Consider the following 20092-nt stretch of genomic DNA (forward strand, 5'->3'; position numbering starts at 1 on the left):
ATATATTTTGTTTATTATAGTTGAAATAAATTAACGTGGGTATATACGTGACCGTTACATAACGGGTTTCAAACCCGGTAACAAAATTCAAAACACTCGCATGATAATGATAAAGTAAAAGTTACGAACAAAAAAGCAAGAGCCAACACTTTACCATTTGTCCAAATCCAACAACCTTGAACTGTATAAAACGGAGTTGCTTAATCTTTATCTATGAACTCGGAAACCAACAAAACACAAAATGGGTTGTTGCATCAGCAAATGCAAACCCAAGAATTATTACATGGACGATTTCAGTCATGTTCAAGACAAGCTTGTCATCTCATCATCACAACAAGCTCCCAAAACTCCCATTCCCCTCGCAAAGAAAATCTCCCCGTTGCCTCTTTCCCCCACCATCTCATCCTCTTCTTCAGTTTCTTCCTTCACCTGTTCCGCCATCAGCACAGCAACTGGTTCCTGTTCTTCGGCTTCCAGCTCGGCTTCTTCGACATTGAGCTCCAAGGATCGATACTTTTCCACTGAGTTTTTGTGGGCATGTGTTAAGGAAAACCCTCATATTGTCCGTATTAATTCAATCAAGGAAGCTTCTCGTACGTTAGCCGTCACTAAATCTCCTCCTCAGATATCGAACTCACCGGTTAAACCGGTGGTGGCACTGGCGAAACAGGGGAGTCCGGCGAGGGAGAATGGCCGCTCTACGCCGCAGAAGAGAGGACGGTCGAATTCACAATCAACTTTAACGAGACAAAAGAGCTTCCGGAAGGATCCTGATTATAGGCTTAACTCTCCATATAATTATTTACCAAGTAGAGTTTTGAGGTCGCCATCACCAAGCAGGAGATTTAATGGAGACAACAACAACATTAACAATAACTATAGAGGATTATTGGCAAGTACGTCCAAGGAAATTTGCTCATCGAAGCGAACCGTTGGTCCCAAGGTGAATGCACTCAACTCAGTTTCTTCCTCTCAAAGAAGGGAAAATTTCAGGGTTTCGAGTCCGAAGCTCAACAGCCATGAGCCAAGTACTCCATTGAAGTCTTGTTTGAGAAATAGAGAGACTTTGGTTCATCGAATAAGTTCGAAAATTGATAAAACTGCGCTGAGAGCAGCGTTGTCATCGCAGCAAGAAAATGAATCGGTTACTATGGAGGAGGACATTGTCAATCCTCTAATTTCATTGGATTGCTTCATTTTTCTGTAGATAAATTAGTTTGCATGCATACTGAACATTTATCATGTTCATCATACATTTACTTTTCTTTTCTTTTTTACGTTTGTTCATTGCATTTCAAGATTGTTTCTCACAAACATGATCAACGGATCATATATCTAGAATATTTATATGTTGTCATGTATTAATTTTCTGAAATATCTTTTTATAAAACATGCACGGAAGGCTTTGATTGGCTCATACACATGCTTGGATTTTAAGATGAATTTACTCTAACCATTCGATTTCCATCAACGGCTAGTATAATGTGGCAGGAATGAATATGTTTTTGAATTAATAAGTAATGCTGCCACCAACTTGAAAGCCCTTTTTGCTTGCTTAAAATAAAGGGTAAACCACTTCAAATACCACTCACCTTTAGACTCAGCCTCGTTTATGCCACCAACGTTTCAATTTTGTCAATTTTAACACTAATGTTTAAGTTTAACTGCAATTATGCCACTCCGCCGTTAATGGATTAACGACACGATGACAAGGCATCTTCGTGTTGTGACGTTGCTAACGTGGCTCCCTCACCAAAACGACGTCGTTTTGGCATGATTGTGTTTGGTGCTAAAAAACCCAAAACGACGTAATTTTGTTTGAGAAAATTCAGTAAAATTATGCTTTTGAAGGGATTTGAACTCATAAAAAACAAGGCTTAACCACTACACCAACTTAAGGTTTTAACTTAATTTTACAAACATAATATACATAACATGAGTCAATATTCCACAAGTTACTTTCTAAAAAAACCATAAAATTATTGAAATTCTAAAAAAAAAACACCTTAAATTCCAGAAAATCTAAAAAAATCCTAAATTTCTAAAAATCTCAAAAGATCATAAACTCTAAATTGTAATCCCTAAAAATCATAAAACTGCCGTTAGTTTACTAATTAATATTAATGCATATGTTACAATATTATTGGTGAGACATTTGTGAGGTATATAATAGGGGTAGGAGAATTCTATTCATGTTAGGCACAAAATTTATAATTATTGCTGACTTCCTTGCTCGCATGGGATGTTGTCGAAGCATGGAGCTTTTCAAGCTCACTTAGCCGGCCCCCTCAAGAATTTTATCACATTTTTAATTCAGATCTAGCTAATATGCTAGATCGATCTACCCACTAATTTTGCGGCTATCTTTGTTACCAAAAAAAGCTTCTCCAAACAATATCCCACACAAGTTTGATGAAGCAGAGTTGCATCCATTAGGCTGAGGGAGATGTGAAGCACGCTACAAAACAATTAAAATCATTACAGTGGAAGAACTCGACAAAGAGGCAAACAACTACCAAGAAAGTGGATTCGAATACTTATTTTGATGACTAGGGATGTAAAATCGGGTAATCATTCATGTTTCAGTCGGATCTTGTCAGGTCAGGTAAAATCTTATACATGTCAGGTCAATTTGATGGTTCGAATCGGGTCAGGTCAGGTCCATGTCAAATTAGCTCAGGTCATTTTCAGATTAATTTGACACCAGATTCAGTTCGAGTTCAGGTCGGTTTAATTTCAGTTCGGATCGATGTCAGTTTAGGTCAAAACAGTTCAGGTCTAGAGCAGTTAAACACCAGGTTAATTTAGGTTTGGATGGAAATCAGCCAGATCTCATTCATATTGAGTCACATCATTGACAAATAAAATTCAGGTCGAATCTTTACCGGATACGAATTGAGTTCAGGTCGAGTAATTTTTTATTTTTGGATTAATTATTTTTCCCTTTTGTGAATGTTGAATTACAATTTGTAATTGTATATGATTTAGAGCAAATTACTAAAAATATAAGTAATCATTGATCATTTTTTATAAAAATATAAATTTAAGGACTAAATTGAACAAATATGAAATTACAAATAAAAATAAAAAAAACAACAAGCATTGATAAGGGACCTAATCAAAATAATTTTAAAATGTGATGTTGAAATTAATATAAAAAAGGACTAAATAATTTGAAGGACTAAATTGAAAAAAATTTAAATTTAAATAATTAAAGAACACAAATAGATCAAATTGAAATAAATGTAAAATGTAAAAAAATCTGAAAAATATACTAAATTACAATCCTTTCAAAAGTTGAGAAAAAAATTAAAACAATTATAATATATATAGTATATACTAATATAATATATATAAACTATATAGTTTATATTTATATACTATATCTAAACTATATAGTATGTAAACTATATATATTATAAACTATATAGAAACTATATAATATATAAACTATATAATTTATATTTATATACTATATATAAACTATATATATTATATATAAATTATATATATTATGTATAAACTAATAGTTTATATATAATATATAAATATAAACTATATAGTTTTTATATAAACTATATATAAAATATATGTACTATATATATATAAAGTATATAGTTTATATTTATATACTATATATAAACTATATATACTATATATATAAACTATGTAGTTTATATATATATTGTATATGAACTATATATAGACTATATAAACTTTATAGTTTATATTTATATATTATGTCTAAACTATTTGTATACTTTTATATACTATATAATTTATATATAAAATATATATACTATATATATAAATTGTATAGTTTATTAATATATACTATAATTTATTAATATAAATTATATAGTTTATTAATATAATATTAATTGAAAGAATTAAAAATATATAAGGATCAAATTGAAAGAATTAAAAATATAAAGCTTAAATTGCAAAATTACCTTTGGATTAAATTGAACAAATTTAAAACATGGGGACGACGTTACAAAGCCAATTAAACTTCAGAAACATGCGGGCAAGAGGCCCGAATTTTAAGAAATATATAAATGAAAATTCAACCATAATTTCGGTCATTTTCAATTTATTTCTCATTCTTTGATTTTGCTCCCTCTCTTTACACTCCAATTCTCTCAAAATCCTCTGACTTTTCCTTAGAAATCTCATTCATAAACACCCAAACCCCAAAAATCGTTTGATTTTTCGATCAAACATGTAACATCCCGAAATCCAGGTCAATGACTAAAATGAAAATTTATGAAATTTAGGGATCAATTTAGGAAAATTTAAAAGTTTAAGGATTTAAATAGGAATATTTAAGTATTGGATTAAATTATATTTGGAATGAGTGAAGGGCATTATGGTAATTTTAGCTTAAAATATATTTTCTTCCCCATTATTAAGAGTGAACACGTGGGTTTAGAGAGTTATTTAGAACTCTTCTTTTTCTTCCTTTCTTCTTCCCGTGTGCTCAAGCTCAACCCTCAAATGTGAGTTTTAATTTTTATGGTTAATTCTTGAATGTTTAAGTTGGGTTTTATTCTTTGAGTGTTATATAAGATAAGGAAAGTTTATAATATTAAAACATTAAGAAGAAAAAATTAGAAAGGAATTTTGATTAGGGGTTTAGAAATGAATTGTTGATATAAAGAGGTTTTTGAAGTTTTATTGATGAATTTGACTTGTCATCAACCTAATTAAGGAATATAAAGTGTTAGAATTGGATTTAGAACATGTTGAAAATTGAGTATGATTCTTGAATGCTTTGTGGAGGATTGGATTTTGAAGTTAAAGAGGTATTGAATGAGTATTAATTAGTTTAAGTAGGTGTATGTGAGTTAAGGATATGAAAGGGGTTGAAATATGACACAATTGAGCTAGAATGAAGTCATTTTCGTGCTTAAAATTGATTTCTGGGCTGGTATGTATCGGTACACATTCAATAGGTACCGATACATCAAGAGTAAAATCTGGGAAGATGTTCAAAGTGTACCAATACATTAAGGAGTGTATCGATACCCCCTTGATCAGGAAAAACTTTCGAATGTAATTTGTGTATCGATACATAGGTAGTGTGTCGATACACTCGTTAAGGAATGTATCGATACCCTATAGTATGTACCGATACACTTTAAAGGGAAAATAAAAATAGATCTTTTCTTTAATCTAAGAAATGAAAGGTTAGAGTATATCAATTGGAATACTGATATGTATCAATACATGATTGTGTAGACATTGATCGAAAATAATGTTCAGATAGGTCGACAAAGTAAGATTTACAGGAAAGAACGAGAACTTGATAGTTTCCATTGAGACCCAGGTGAGTACATGTTTTAAGATTTGGATTACGTAAGGGAATTAATACTTGTGATAAGTCTAATGTTGAGTTAATCGATCTACAAAATAGGCCAAGAGGGGGGTGAATTGGCAATTAAAAATTTGGTGGAAGTTTTTTGTAGAAAATTGAAAGTAATTTGCACATCGATTTATAGTGGTTCAACTTTCTCAATCAAAGTCTATGTCCACTACCTTAGCTATCCACACTAAGGATTTTCCAACAAATTCACTAATTGGTTCTTTCTTTTGAGGACAAAGAGTAACCTTACAACTCCCTCAAGAATTATACACCAATTCTTGAGCACACTCTCTCCCAAAGAGAAATACACAAATTTTGCAAACTTACAAGAAAACCTCACAAGGTAAGATGTTTTCACAATTCTAGAACAAGATAAGAACACTCAAAGATGATTACAAATGATCACAATGTGTGTTATTGAAAGCAAAATGAATATTGAAAGGAAAAATTGGCTTAAATTGCACAAACTTGGTGTTTGATGCTTTCTCTCTTGTTTCTCAATGATTTCTTGTTGATCAATGGCTTCAGAACTTGCTTAAATACTCCTTCAATTGATTCTGAACATTGGGGATGATTAGTGGAGTCAATGGAGCCATTTAAGTGTGAAAACAATTAATAAAACAACTTGGAGCGTGGGGGTATTGGTACCCCTTAATAGGGTATCGGTACCTGCAGAGTAAAATTCAAATATTTTGACCGTTATATGCCTTAGGGTATCGATACCACCTGAGGGTATCGGTACCATTTCATGGGGGTATCGATACCTATAGGGGGTATCGGTACCATTCGAGCATTCTGTTATTTCTCGGAACCAAAGTGTTCACAGGGGTATCGGTACCCTATAGGGGGTATCGATACCATACTAAATAATTTTTATTTTGGCTCGAATATGGCTCGAAATACTTTGTAAAAGTTGTTTAAAAGGTATTTTAAGATTTGAAACTTAATTTTACACTTGAGTAAGGATTGAATTAGACTTTTGAAAACTTGGAGTAATAATTTTCATATTCGAATAACTTAATCGAATATATAATTCAATATAAAATGTTAAAATTAATTAACCACTTAATTTGTTATATTGAAACATTAAAATGTTTTCAACAATCTCCCCTTTTTGATATAACAAAATATTTTTAAGATTTTCTAATTGAAAATCAATTTTGAAATCAAGTTTGAAAAATTACTCCCCCTCCCCCTTACTCTAACACTTCTCCCCCTTTTTGTTAAATCAAAAAGAAGGCTCTAAAAGATTTATAAAACAATTTTTTTTGCCAATTGATGTGAATTAGATAAAGCTTAAGCTGCCAAGATCAAAATCAAGAGAAATGTTAGCCATTAGTTCCAAAATTTCAATATTCATAAATAAATATGCAATGGAAATTGGTCATAACTAAAATGATGCAAAAATAAAGAGTCATTTAAGTTCAAGATAAAAACAATTACCAAACATCCAAAATCCATCACAAATATTCAAAGCAAATTTAAAAATCCATAAAGTCAAACATTCATAAGCATCAAAATGTTTAAAACAATAGGTTCGAAGTTCAATCCAAGACAAGCAAAGCATGGTTCAAGCATCCGTTGGAGGATCGGGAGGAGGAAAAAGAACTCGCATAGCGGCCATCTCATGTGTGAGCGCATTAATACGTTCATTCATAGTTGTGTTGTTTGAGCGTATCTCCCGGAGAATTTCCAATTATTGAGCTCCCATTGTGGATAAATGAGACTCTATGGAAGTTATACGTGAATCCATAGATGCGTATCGGAAATTGAATGTCTCCATAAAAGATTGAAAATATGGAGGTATTGGATCCGCTTGTTGTGCTTGTTCTCCGGGCTGCTCCGGCTCGTCGTCGGCTTCGTCAATATCTTGCATTAGTTGTTGAAGCTCTGGATCGTCATCCGCTCCCGGTGGAGCTCGTGAAGAACTAGCTCCTGGAGTTTCTTCAGAGGATCGAACCCATTCATCGGTTTCCTTATCCTTCGTCCATCCCGATCTCGTTAAGGAAAGAAGATTAATTTGATTTTTGAGAGGGATGGCTACATCAAGCTGTACCCAAAGTTTGGCTTTGTTAAACAAATTACTCAATAGACAACCGTAAACTAGACTCAGACAAGTTTTCTTATTAGGAACGAGATTCACGATGTCAACGAGAACTGAAAAGATGATATGAGGAAGGTTAATTTTCATATTATTCTGGATACAATGTATCCACCACAAATCTAAGGCTCTAAGAGTGGAGTATTTTCCTCCGGATGGTCTAAACCACCAAGAGATCATAAGATGAAGAAACCGATCGTGATGATCTAAGACACTCGCACTTGATCTAACATTGTAACGGGATCTGACGATTTGTTTTTCATTGTATAATCCATCATCATCTAAGCCAAAAGCATTTACTATATACTGAGAATCAATGTGAATGAATTGACTAAGAATATAGGATCAGATCCCTATGTTTGAGGTTTGTTCTCGATTTTGAATGCAAACGGCATTGGAATAGAAAATTCGAATGAGTTGTTGGTAAACAATCGGTTCGAGTTGACAGAGTTTATCAAATTTCCAATCTAATAGGGTAGGTAGATATCTAAAATTCATATCTACCATAGCTTGAAGGGACGATATGCGTTCTTCGTGAATTTTATATGACTCAAAGTAATGAGAATACCTATAGTAGAGATCTTGTCTACGACCAGGTTCATTAAAGCAAGAATTACCTATAGTCATATTGTAATCAGGAATTTGAGGAGGAATTGGAGGATTTGGATTTGGAGGAGGGTTTTGAGGTCGGTTTGATCGACTATAAGATGACCTATGGCGTTTGTGAGACATGACTTAGGAAATCAGAATAGAATGGATAACCTGCAATTTTGAAAACACATGTATGCAAATATATCAATCCCAAAACTCAAATGAGTCCTCAATATTTCAAGGTTCTCTAAAATAATCCTAATGGGAAAAGTTTTGAAAACTATTTTGAAAATAATGTTTGAGAATCATAATACGTATGATTTTCATGAAAACAACATAATTGAACCAAAAACATCAATTAAACCCATGATTTTTGAAAATAAAACAAAAATTATTTTTTGAATTTTTGAATTTTTTATATAAAAATATTGTGTTTTTGATGAAATTAGTTTTAGAATCTAGTTTAGAAATAACATGTGATCAATGCCCGATAATTATTTCAACCTAGAACTAATTTAAACCAGTCATAAGTTCAAAATTTGATAAAATAGAGGTTTTTGGAAAAATACCTTAAAAATTTTGGATTGAGTGGAATTTGATGTTGTTTGCACAAATTAATGATTGAAACAAGATTGGGAGTTGATATGCAATCGAATTCCGACTAAAAATCAATGTTTTGAAGCAATGTATTGATTTAGGGAGATGGAGAGAGAGCACTGCGGCAAAGCTAGAGAGGAGAGGGTTTGAGAGAATGAGGTTTTTGGGGTGTTTATTAATAGACCCCGTAGAGGGCATCGGTACCATCAGGGGGTATCGATACCCATTCAAAGATGGTATCGATACCTATTGTAGGGCTATCGATACCTATTCAAAGGGGGTTTCGATACTAGTCTTAGGGGTATCGATACTTTATTCACAAAAATGTCAAAAATCCGTTTTTAAACACTTAAAATGCTAAATTAATTAGCTTTAGTGGTATTGGCAACTCATATATTGAAAATTAATCATGTTCAATCAATCAATTTAATCCTTAAACTACATTTGAACATAAAATTAATTTTTACCAAAGAACATAAACTCCCCCTAACTAAGCAAAGAATGCAATAAAAAATTTATTATTATAAGCAATTTTTATTTATTCTTTAAAAGTGCTAAAATTAATTTAAACAATGAGTGAGGAAATGTCAGTTAAACCTAATTCTTTCCTAAGTGTCCAAAATCTTTCTTTGTCTAAAGGTTTTGTAAAGATATCCGCTAATTGGTGCAAAGTATCAACAAATTCTAGAATTACATATTCCTTAGCGACATGGTCTCTAATGAAGTGATGTCTTATTTCAATATGCTTAGTTCTAGAGTGTTGGATGGGATTTTTAGTGAGACAAATAGAACTAGCATTGTCACACTTGATAGGAATGGTACCTACTTCAATTCCATAATCAAAAAGTTGTTGTTTCATCTATTAAACTTGTGCACAACAATTACCAACTGAAAAGTATTCGACTTCAGTGGTAGATAATGCAACACAAATTTGTTTCTTTGAAAACCAAGAAATCAGCATATTTCCAAGGAATTGGCAAGTACCGGAGGTGCTTTTCCTATATAATTTGCATCCTGCATAATCCGCATCAGAGAAGGCATGCAAGCTAAAGTCTCTAGGATACCAAAGTCCTAAACTATGAGTGTCCTTAAGGTATCTAAAGATTCTCTTAACAACTAGTAAATGTGATTCCTTAAGGCATGATTGAAATCTAGCACATAAGCAAACACTAAACATAATGTCCAGTCTACTTGCAGTTAAATAAAGCAAAGAGCCAATCATTGACCTATATAATTTAACATCCACACATTTACCTCCTTCATCTATATCAAGCTTTGTTGATGAGCTCATTAGAGTGTCATGAGGTTTCCCATTTTCCAGTCCAAACTTCTTGAGCATATCTTTGACGTACTTAGCTTGATTGATGAAGATGTCATCTTTTCTTTGCTTGATTTGGAGTCCCAAGAAAAATGAGAGCTCTCCCATCATGCTAATCTCGAATTCACTTTGCATTAGCTCAGAAAATTCTTGGCAAAGAACATCATTAGTATAACCAAATATTATATCATCAACATAAATTTGAACTACTAATAAGTCTTTACCTTTATGCTTTAAAAACAATGTAGTGTCAGAAATTTTAAATCTTTAAAACTAGGAGGTTGTTCCACATACACTTCTTATTTTATAAAACCATTTAAAAATGCACTTTTAACATCCATTTGATATAATTTGAATTCATTGAAACATGCAAATGCTAATAACATTCTAATTGCTTCCATCCTAGCTACGGGAGCGTATGCTTCATCATAATCTATGCCCTTTTCTTGAGTATACCCTTGAGCAACAAGTCTAGCCTTGTTTCTCACTATATTACCACTTTCATCAAGATTATTCCTAAATACCCATCTAGTACCTACAGTAGATTAATTACTAGGCCTTTCAACTAATGTCCATACTTTACTTCTCTCAAATTGATTTAACTCTTCTTGCATATCCATAATCCAATGTTCATCTTTTAATGATTCTTTAATATTCTTAGGCTCTATGCATGAGATAAATGCAACATAATTACAAATATTTCTAAGAGAAGATCGAGTTGTTACCCCTTTGGATGGATCTCCTATAATTTCACCAAACTTGACATAGTTGTATTTTCTTGGGTAAGATACTTCCCTTTCTTCAATGGTTGGATTCTCGAGAGGATCATGAGTTTCCTCATCTTTCGTTTCTTCCTTTGATGATGGTTCTCCAACGTCATGTCTAATGTCATTTGTATTTATAATACCTACATCATCATTGAAACAAGAATCCTTCCTCGGAAGGGGATTATCATCGAAAACAACATGTATAGACTCTTCTACAACTAAAGTTCTTTTATTAAATACTCGATAAGCTTTAGAATTTAAGGAATAACCCAAAAAAAATTCCTTCATCATTTTTAGCATCAAATTTGCCAAGATTGTCTTCACCGTTGTTTAAAATAAAACATTTACATCCAAACGGATGAAAATAGATAATGTTAGGCTTTTTATTTTTAAAGAGTTCATATGGAGTTTTCTTCAAAATAAGCCTAATCATTTCTCGATTAATAACATAACAAGTGGTATTTGTGGCTTCCGCCCAAAAATATTTTGGCAAATTATTTTCACAAAGCATGGTTCTAGCAATTTCTTCTAAAGTTTGATTTTTCCTCTCAATAACTCCATTTTGTTGAGGGGTTCTAGGTGCTGAAAAATTATGGCTAATACCATTAAAATTACAAAATTCAGTAAATCCAAGATTTTCAAATTCAGTTCCATGATCACTCCTAACACTAGTTATAGAGTAACATTTTTAATTTTGGATTACTTTTAAAAACGTGATGAATTTTTCTAATGCTTCATCGTTGGTACTTAAAAATAGAACCCAAGTATATCTAGAATAATCATCTACCAATACAAATATATATTGTTTCCACCCAAGCTAGTAGTTCTAGATGCCCCAAAAAGATCTAAATGGATCAATTATAACACTCTACTAGTGGATACGCCATTAATGGATTTAAAAGAAATTCGCTTTTGTTTTCATTTAGCACAAGCATCACAGATTTTATCATTATCAAATTTAAGCTTAGGCAACCCTCAAACTAAATCTCCTTGAATTAGTCATTGCAAAAGACGCATACTAGTATGTCCTAGTTTCCTATGCCATAACCAACTATCATGCTCATCTTTAGAAACTAGGCATAAATTAGTCATATCTATAGAATCTAAATGCACCATGTAAATGTTTCATATTCTATGACCAACAAGCATAATCCGATTAGATGCAATGTCAATAACTTTACAACCATTAATTTCAAACATGACATTGAATCCCTTATCATAAAATTGACTAATGCTCAAAAGATTATGCTTTAATCCATTCACATATAAAACATTCTTAATTTATATGGAAGAGGTATTACCTATAGTGCCTATACCTTCAATCTGACCTTTTGAGTTATCACCAAAAGTCACATCTCCTCCATTTTTGGCATTGAGCTCTATGAACCGGCTTTTGTCTCTGGTCATGTGTCTTGAGCATCCATTATCAAGGTACCATGAGTTTGAGTTTATTTCCTATGCCTTGTAGTAATACTCATTTTCCTACAAACATAGATTAATTTTTGATATTTGGTACCCAAATTATTTTGGGTCCACATTCATTAGTTTCCAAAATCCTAGTCCCCTTAGGTATCCATTTGTGTAGGATATCCTTATATTTAGTAGTAATGAGTTCTTTAGGAACCCCTATACTTCTAACGATTTTTCCATTAGAGGTTCTTCGGGGACCTCTACGATTGTAGTTTCTAAAAAATTTTCTAACAAAGTTGGTTTTTGAATTTTCTCATTTTTCAAAACGTTTTGATCCAACTTTATCAAAAGAAGCTTTAAGATCGTCAATTTCCTTTTGATGATTATCATTGACTCTTGAAAGTATATTTTGCAAATCAGTATTTTTATTTTCAAACTCTTCTAGTTTGATTTATAAATATTTGATTTTACTTTCAAGATCATTGTTGGTTTTGGATATGAGATTATTTTCATTTTTCAATTTTGAAATATCATTTTTGTATTTTAAAAACAATTTCTCATAATCCGAAGTCAACCCAGTATATTCCTCTAATAACTCATCATAAGATAAATCATCTAAATCAAATGAGTTAGAGGTTACCTTAGAATCTTCCCCGAATGCCATCAAGCACAAATTTGCTACTTCTTATTCCTCTTCATCGGAACCTTCTTCATCGCTCCATGTAGCCACGTGAGCCTTGTGCTTAATCTTTGATTGACCCTTCTTCTTCAATTGTGGGCAATCATTTTTGACATGCCCCGATTTTTTGCATTCATAGCAAATGATCGGGTCCTTCTCTTTTGGTTCATTTTTGAAGCCTTTATTTCGTTTAAATTTTCTTCCTCGGTTAGGCCTCATCATTTTTCTGAACCGCTTGGCAAATAATGTCATTTCCTCGTCATCGTCATCTGAATCACTCTCATCTTTTGTTGATTTGAGAGAAACTCATACGTTCTTCTTCTTCTCTATCTCCTTCTTTGGTTCGTCTCTATTCTCCAGGTCTTCCTCTTCTATAAGCATCATATCATGCATCAGGAGAGAGCAAATAAGTTCATCGAGGGTCAAGGATTTTAAGTTCTTAGCCTCGATGATCGCCTTCTTCTTTGATTGCCAATCTTTTAGAAGAGAGTAAACTAACTTCCTTACAAGCTTGTCATTTGGAATGATTTCTCCATATGATTTGAGAATATTGACAATCGTGGAGAATTTATTCGTCATAGCTTTGACATCTTCATCCGGTTTCATCATGAAATTTTCATAGTTATGAGTTAGAAGACTAATTTTAGATTATTTTACCTCGTTTGTGCCTTCATGAGTGACTTGTAGTTTGTCCCATATCTCTTTGGCGGTTGTACAAGATGAAACTCTCCCGTATTCATCCGGTCCAAGAGCACAAAAGATAATATGAATAGCTTTGGAGTTGAGCTGGAACATTCTTGTCTCTCATTCACTCCACAATCTTGGATGTGTGGAGGGTTTGATATATCCGTCTTCTATGATATTACATGCTCCCATCTCACTTTCTTGAATGAAATACATCATTATATTCTTCTAATAGACATAATTAGCTCCATTGAAGAAAAGAGGCTTTTTGACGGGCAATGAATCAAGACCGATGTCAGAGTTTGAAGTAGAGGTCATTGATGACTTGATTATCGATGTAACTCTTCCCGAATTGACTCAAGAGGTGATTAAACCTTCAAATGAGTGAGGCTTTGATACCAATTATTGAGTTAATCGATCTACAGAATAGGCCAAGATGGGGGTGAATTGGTAATTAAAAATTTTGTGGAAGCTTTTGCAGAAAATTGAAAGTAATTTGCACAACGATTTATAGTGGTTCGACTTTCTCAATCAAAGTCTACGTCCACTACCTTAGCTATCCACACTAAGGATTTTCCAACAAATTCACTATTTTGTTCTTTCTTTTGAGGACAAATAGTAACCTTACAACTCCCTCAATAATTATACCCCAATTCTTGAGCACACTCTCTCCCAAAGAGAAATACACAAAATTTGCAAACTTACAAGAAAATCTCACAAGGTAAGATGTTTGCACAATTCTAGAACAAGATAAGAACACTCAAAGATGATTACAAATGAGCACAATGTGTGTTATTGAAAGCAAAATGAATATTGAAAGGAAAAATTGGCTTGAATTGCACAAACTTGGTGTTTGATGCTTTCTCTCTTATTTCTCAATGATTTCTTGTTGATCAATGGCTTCAGAACTTGTTTTAAATACTCCTTCAATTGATTTTGAACGTTAGGGATGATTAGTGGAGTCAATGGATCCATTTACGTGTGAAAACAATTAATAAAATAGCTTAGAGCGTGGGGGTATCGGTGCCCCTTCATAGGGTATCAGTACCTGCAGTGTAAAATTCAAATATTTCGACCGTTATATGCCTTAGGGTATCGATACCACATGAGGGGTATCAGTACCATTACATGGGGTATCGATACCTATGGGGGGTATCGATACCTATAGGGGGTATCGGTACCATTCGAGCATTCTGTTATTTCTCGGAACCAAAGTGTTCACAGGGGTATCGGTACCCTATAGGGGGTATCGATACCATACTAAATAATTTTTATTTTTGGCTCGAATATGGCTCGAAATACTTTGTAAAAATTGTTTCAAAAGTATTTTAATATTTGAAACTTAATTTTACACTTGAGTAAGGATTGAATTAGACTTTTAAAAACTTGGAGTAATAATTTCCATATTCGAATAACTTAATCGAATATATAATTCAATATAAAATCTTAAAATTAATTAACCACTTAATTTGTTATATCGAAACATCAAAATGTTTTCAACATCTAATTCCGATTATAAGCTATATAGATATTGGAATATAAGCATGTAGTGTTATGATGTAGATGTATAGGAATAAAGGCTTGTGTCTAGATGTTAAGTGCATATGTACATATAATCTATGTGAATAAATGTATGTGATTTATATGAATATATGATAGCATGAGTCGATGTATGATTAGGATTGTATATTATGTGAATGTGCCTTGCTTGCATTACATGTTATGTGATATGCATTTATGTGATAATTGTAATATCCCAAAATCAGGGTGAGTGGCTAAAATGGAATTTTTGTAACTTTGAAGTATGATTTCAAAAGATTGTAAATACAGGGACTTATTTGTAAATATTTTTGAGGGATTGTTGGTAATTATTAAATGAAGTAAAGGGTAAAATGGTCATTTGACAAAGAAGATTTTTATTTTCGCTTATAAGATAAGGAAACCACGTGGGAAGAGAGAAAAGTTTCCAGAGTTCTCTTCTCTTCTTCCTTCTTCCTTCTTCATACGTGAAGGCTTGAACAAAAGGTGAGTCTTCTATTTAGATAATTTCTGGTTAAATTTAAGGTTGGGTTATGATCATTAGATGATAACTAAGCTTAAGGAAAGTTTAAGTTTTCTTAAAATCAAAAGATAAAGGAGTTAAGGAAGATTAAAGATTTGGAGTTCTTGAGTGAAATATTGAAATAGAGTTTATAATAAGAATTGAAAGTTGAATTTGACTTGCCATCAATAAGAATAAGAGATTTATGAAGTTAGAAAGGATTAATAACAAAGTTGAAAGTTTAGTAAGATTCTTAAATTTTAAGAATCATGAAGAGATATAGAAGATAAAGATGGTTTATATGGATATAAGTTGGTTTAAGTAATGGTAGTTGAGTTTAATGACATAATAGGGGCTTAAAATAGAAGAATTGAGTGAAAAGTTGATGGTTTTCGGGCTTAAAATGCAAATTCTTTGCAAGGTGTATCGATGCACATTCAATGTGTATCGATGCACTCTTTAAAGAAGAAACATCGAATGCAATTAGTGCATCGATGCACCCCCTTAAAATGATAACATCGAAGGTGATTGGTATATCGATGCATAGGTAGTGCATTAATTCACATGTTAAAGAATGCATCAATGCACTGTAGAATGTATCGATGCACTTCAAAGGGGAAATAGAAATAAACCTTTCTTTTGGTCTAAGAAATGATAGATTAGAGTATATCAATTGGATATTAATATGTATCAATGTGTGATTATGTAGATATCGAACATGAACAAGTTCTGGAATGATTATCAAGTTAAGATTCGATCGAAAGAGAGGAAATCATAAGTGGATTGGAACGTAGTGAGGCCAAGGTGAGTGCAGTTTATTTTTATAAGATTATATGGAAATTGGACTTATGATAAGTCTATTTCCTATAGTAATAGCTCATTAAGTCTTGATCATAAGTATGTTAACAACATGAAGTGTATGTATGTTTGATTATATGAATTGTTATGTTTTGTATGTGCTATGTGGTTTACATAAAAACACTATTAAGTGTTAATGAGAGAATATAAAATAAGTTATGAAATTATAGGAATATAGAAGATAAGTCAAATGATATATGGAAATGGAAATAGATGTCTATGAATAGTTATAGGAGAACAAATATAAGTCATATGATAATAAAAAAATAAGACTATGTGAATACATGGTTATGAGATAAAATATGTAATAATAGGAAAATATGATGAAAGTGAGTTCATGAGAAGTGATAGGAACTAAGTAAACATGTGTAACAGTATATGCTTAATAGAAACAAGAGTTGGACAAGTACATAGTGGTATGGTCCATTATGAGAATTAGTATAATAGAGCTTTTTGATTTAATGAGAGTTAAGGGAACTAAAGAAGATTGAATTATAGAATGAAATGGGAATAGTATATCAATTAGGAAACTTGAATATAAAAAGGATGATACGAATATATAAGATAAGTTATATGCTAAAGATTTATGGAGCTATATGAAAAGGTTATAAGGAATATATGAAATTGAATTAAGTAAATAGATTAAATTAATATATAAATAAAATACTATTAAACGATATATGTTTAGAAATACGACATAGTTTATGTAATCTAAGGGAATACAAAGAAATGAAGCATAAGGTAGATGATATGACATAAGTTATTATATACATATATGATATATGTTATCAAGTAATATGAAAGGATTCAGAAAATTGATATAAGTTATGTGGAAGTGTTCTAGGTGTTTCTATGTGCTATTTGAAGTATATATGATTATATGTGAACAAGATATGATATGTAGGTTTACATGAACATCTAAGAAATGATCTAAATATGATCTACGTGATTCTATGCACTTTGGATATATGTTATATGACATGGATCTATGTGACTACGTGAGAAAGAATATAAGTTATGTGACATGTAAATGTGAATTATATGAAAATGTTCTACGCGTAAGTGAACTATGTGTATATATGAATATGTGAAATGACATAAATGATAATGCTCATGTTATGTGTCATGAGAGCTAGGGGTATATTTGGCATGCCAAGAGTCGAGGGTCTACGCGGTCCTTCGAGACATATATGTATTCTTTGGAACATGTATGAGGTCTTTTGAGACACATACTTGATCCTTGGTATATGTATATGTTTCTTAAGGAATTTCTATGTGATTCTTATGGACATTATATGGCACTACGGTGCATTTCTACGTGGCACTTCGGTGCATTTCTAAGCGGCACTTCGGTGCATTTACATGAGCTGTGGTGACAGCATTAGTGCACAGCCTCTATAGACTCACATATATAAAGTTCTCACATGTGTACATGGGCTAATAAAGAGATAACAATAACCATATTACACGTGACTTATATGCTTTTATGTTATGAATTATATTACATGTTTTATATGATTATATTTGGATTGTATGAATGAATGAGTCATATGTTAGTTAAAATGATAGGTATAAGAGGATATGTTTAAGTGATATAAATGATAATAATATTGATAGTGAAATAAGGTTAATGATGGAAATGATGAGTATATTTGTGTATGTTCTTACATGTAATGATTTATTGTATAGGTGTTCTAGGTATTTGTTACAAGAATAAGGATATGAGTGATATGGTATGATAGCAGTGATTGTTACGGCATTATTACAAGTTATAGTTTACATTATATGTTTAGTTGCATCAGTAAGTCATAGACTTAGCGTGTGATTGTTTCACAAGTAGGTTTCGAGAAGAATAAAGAGCAAAGTGGATCAAGACAAGTTAGTTGCTTCTTACCGAAGATCATATCAGAAAAGAGTTTTGAATTAGATATATTTTGTACATTGAAAATAGTTGGCATGTAATTAATGTTTTGAATTGTATATGCTCTAACAGGGTCTGTATACAATTTCTTTTGTTAATCAATAGAAACTTCATTATATTGTAAAAATAAATGTTCTGAAAAGTCAATGTGAGACCTTGGACTCGTATCCGGGTCGGATATGGGTTGAGGGTGTTACAATAATGATCTATGAAATAATACAAGAATGTAACCTAAGTTATTTGATAATAAGTCATAAGATTACATGCATATGTAATATAAGTTATAAGATGAGAAAATAAGTGTTTATATGTATATGAGAATATATAAGAACAAGAAACAAACCAAGTGATATGTGAATATGAAATCATATGAAAACGTGACATGAGCTACGTGATGACATGTTATGTAAATACAAGAACTTGTGATATGAGATATGTGATAAGAAGATATGAAACTCCAAGTGAGTATTACACAATATATGTGATAAGAAGCCTTGAGCTTATATGTGTATATGACATGAATATGTAAAAATGTGATAATATAATAATAATGCCCATGTTTTGTGTATGAGAGCTAGGGGTATGGTTGGCATGCCAAGAGTCGAGGGTTTTATGTGGTCTTTCGGGATATATGTGTTTTATGTGGTCCTTCGAGACATAGTGGTCGTTCGAGACATAATTGTCCTACGGGACAAATTCTATCGCCCCTAGTGGGAATTATATGAGCTGTGGTGACATCATATGTGCACAACCTCTATGCACTCATATACCTTAAGTTCTCATAAGTGTGCATGGCTTTAAAAAGAATAAATAATTTGATATGATGATATATGTGTTTCTCATGAAATGGTATATGTGATATATGACATGTATAAGTGATAAGTTAGGATCATATGATAATAATGATAACAAGTGCATATGTGTAATTGTGATATTAGATGCTATGTTTTTGTGTATGATATGATTATAGTAATTGTTCATGTATTGAGGTGGTTTAGAGATTATATAATATGTTCATGTTAAGTATATGCTCATATGATATAAAGGAATTAGTGATAATAAAATAAGTAATGATAAGCATGTTTATAATTGTTTAAATATGTATGTAAGTAAAATGTATATTATATGGTATGTACATGCATTTGTTAATTACATATGTATTTACATATCTCACTAAGTCTATGACTTAGCGTGTAAGTGTCTTACGCGTAGGTGTCGATAAGCAAGAGGATAAAGACTAGTACCAGCAGAATAGCATATCTCCACTCAAAGATCAGATCAGAAATCTTTTGTAAAGTATGTTCTGTTATATAAATTAGTATGTTTGTATGTAAACTAAGTGATTAAGTATTTATGCTCTGATGGATTTTGATAACGTTTTGAACATGTTTTATGTAAAAAGAATAACTTTATACAATGTAAGTTTTAAATTTTCTATGGTTTTTATAAAAGTACATATTTTGACTAGTCAATGTGACACCTCATATTCATATTCTGGTCGGATATGGGTTGGGGGTGTTACAAAACACCTTAAAGTCGACCCTTGTTTATTTGTGTTCATCCAAAAACCCTCATTTGATATTTATAAACACTAAAACCCAAACCCTATCCTATTTTTTGATCAAACACCTAAAAATTCAACCTTTGTTCATCCGTTTTCATCCCCAAACCCCTCATTTGATCTTTAAAAACATCAAAACCCAAAACCCAACCTATTTTTTTCGATCAAACGCCCCAAATTCAACCCTTGTTCATTCTAG

The 20092-nt window shown here is 32.0% G+C and overlaps 1 protein-coding gene across 1 annotated transcript; it reads left to right on the forward strand.

Annotated features, from left to right (window-relative positions):
* The first annotated feature begins 241 nt into the window (after positions 1–241).
* LOC120154353 lies at positions 242–1351 on the forward strand. The gene has a single exon (XM_039166127.1). It carries the CDS (start codon positions 242–244, stop codon positions 1205–1207), a length of 966 nt encoding a protein of 321 aa, XP_039022058.1. The 3' UTR covers positions 1208–1351.
* The last annotated feature ends 18741 nt before the right edge of the window (positions 1352–20092 follow it).

This window comes from Hibiscus syriacus, unplaced genomic scaffold, assembly GCF_006381635.1.
Source record: "Hibiscus syriacus cultivar Baekdansim isolate YM2019G1 unplaced genomic scaffold, ASM638163v2 tig00111128_pilon, whole genome shotgun sequence".
Lineage (NCBI taxonomy): Eukaryota > Viridiplantae > Streptophyta > Magnoliopsida > Malvales > Malvaceae > Hibiscus > Hibiscus syriacus.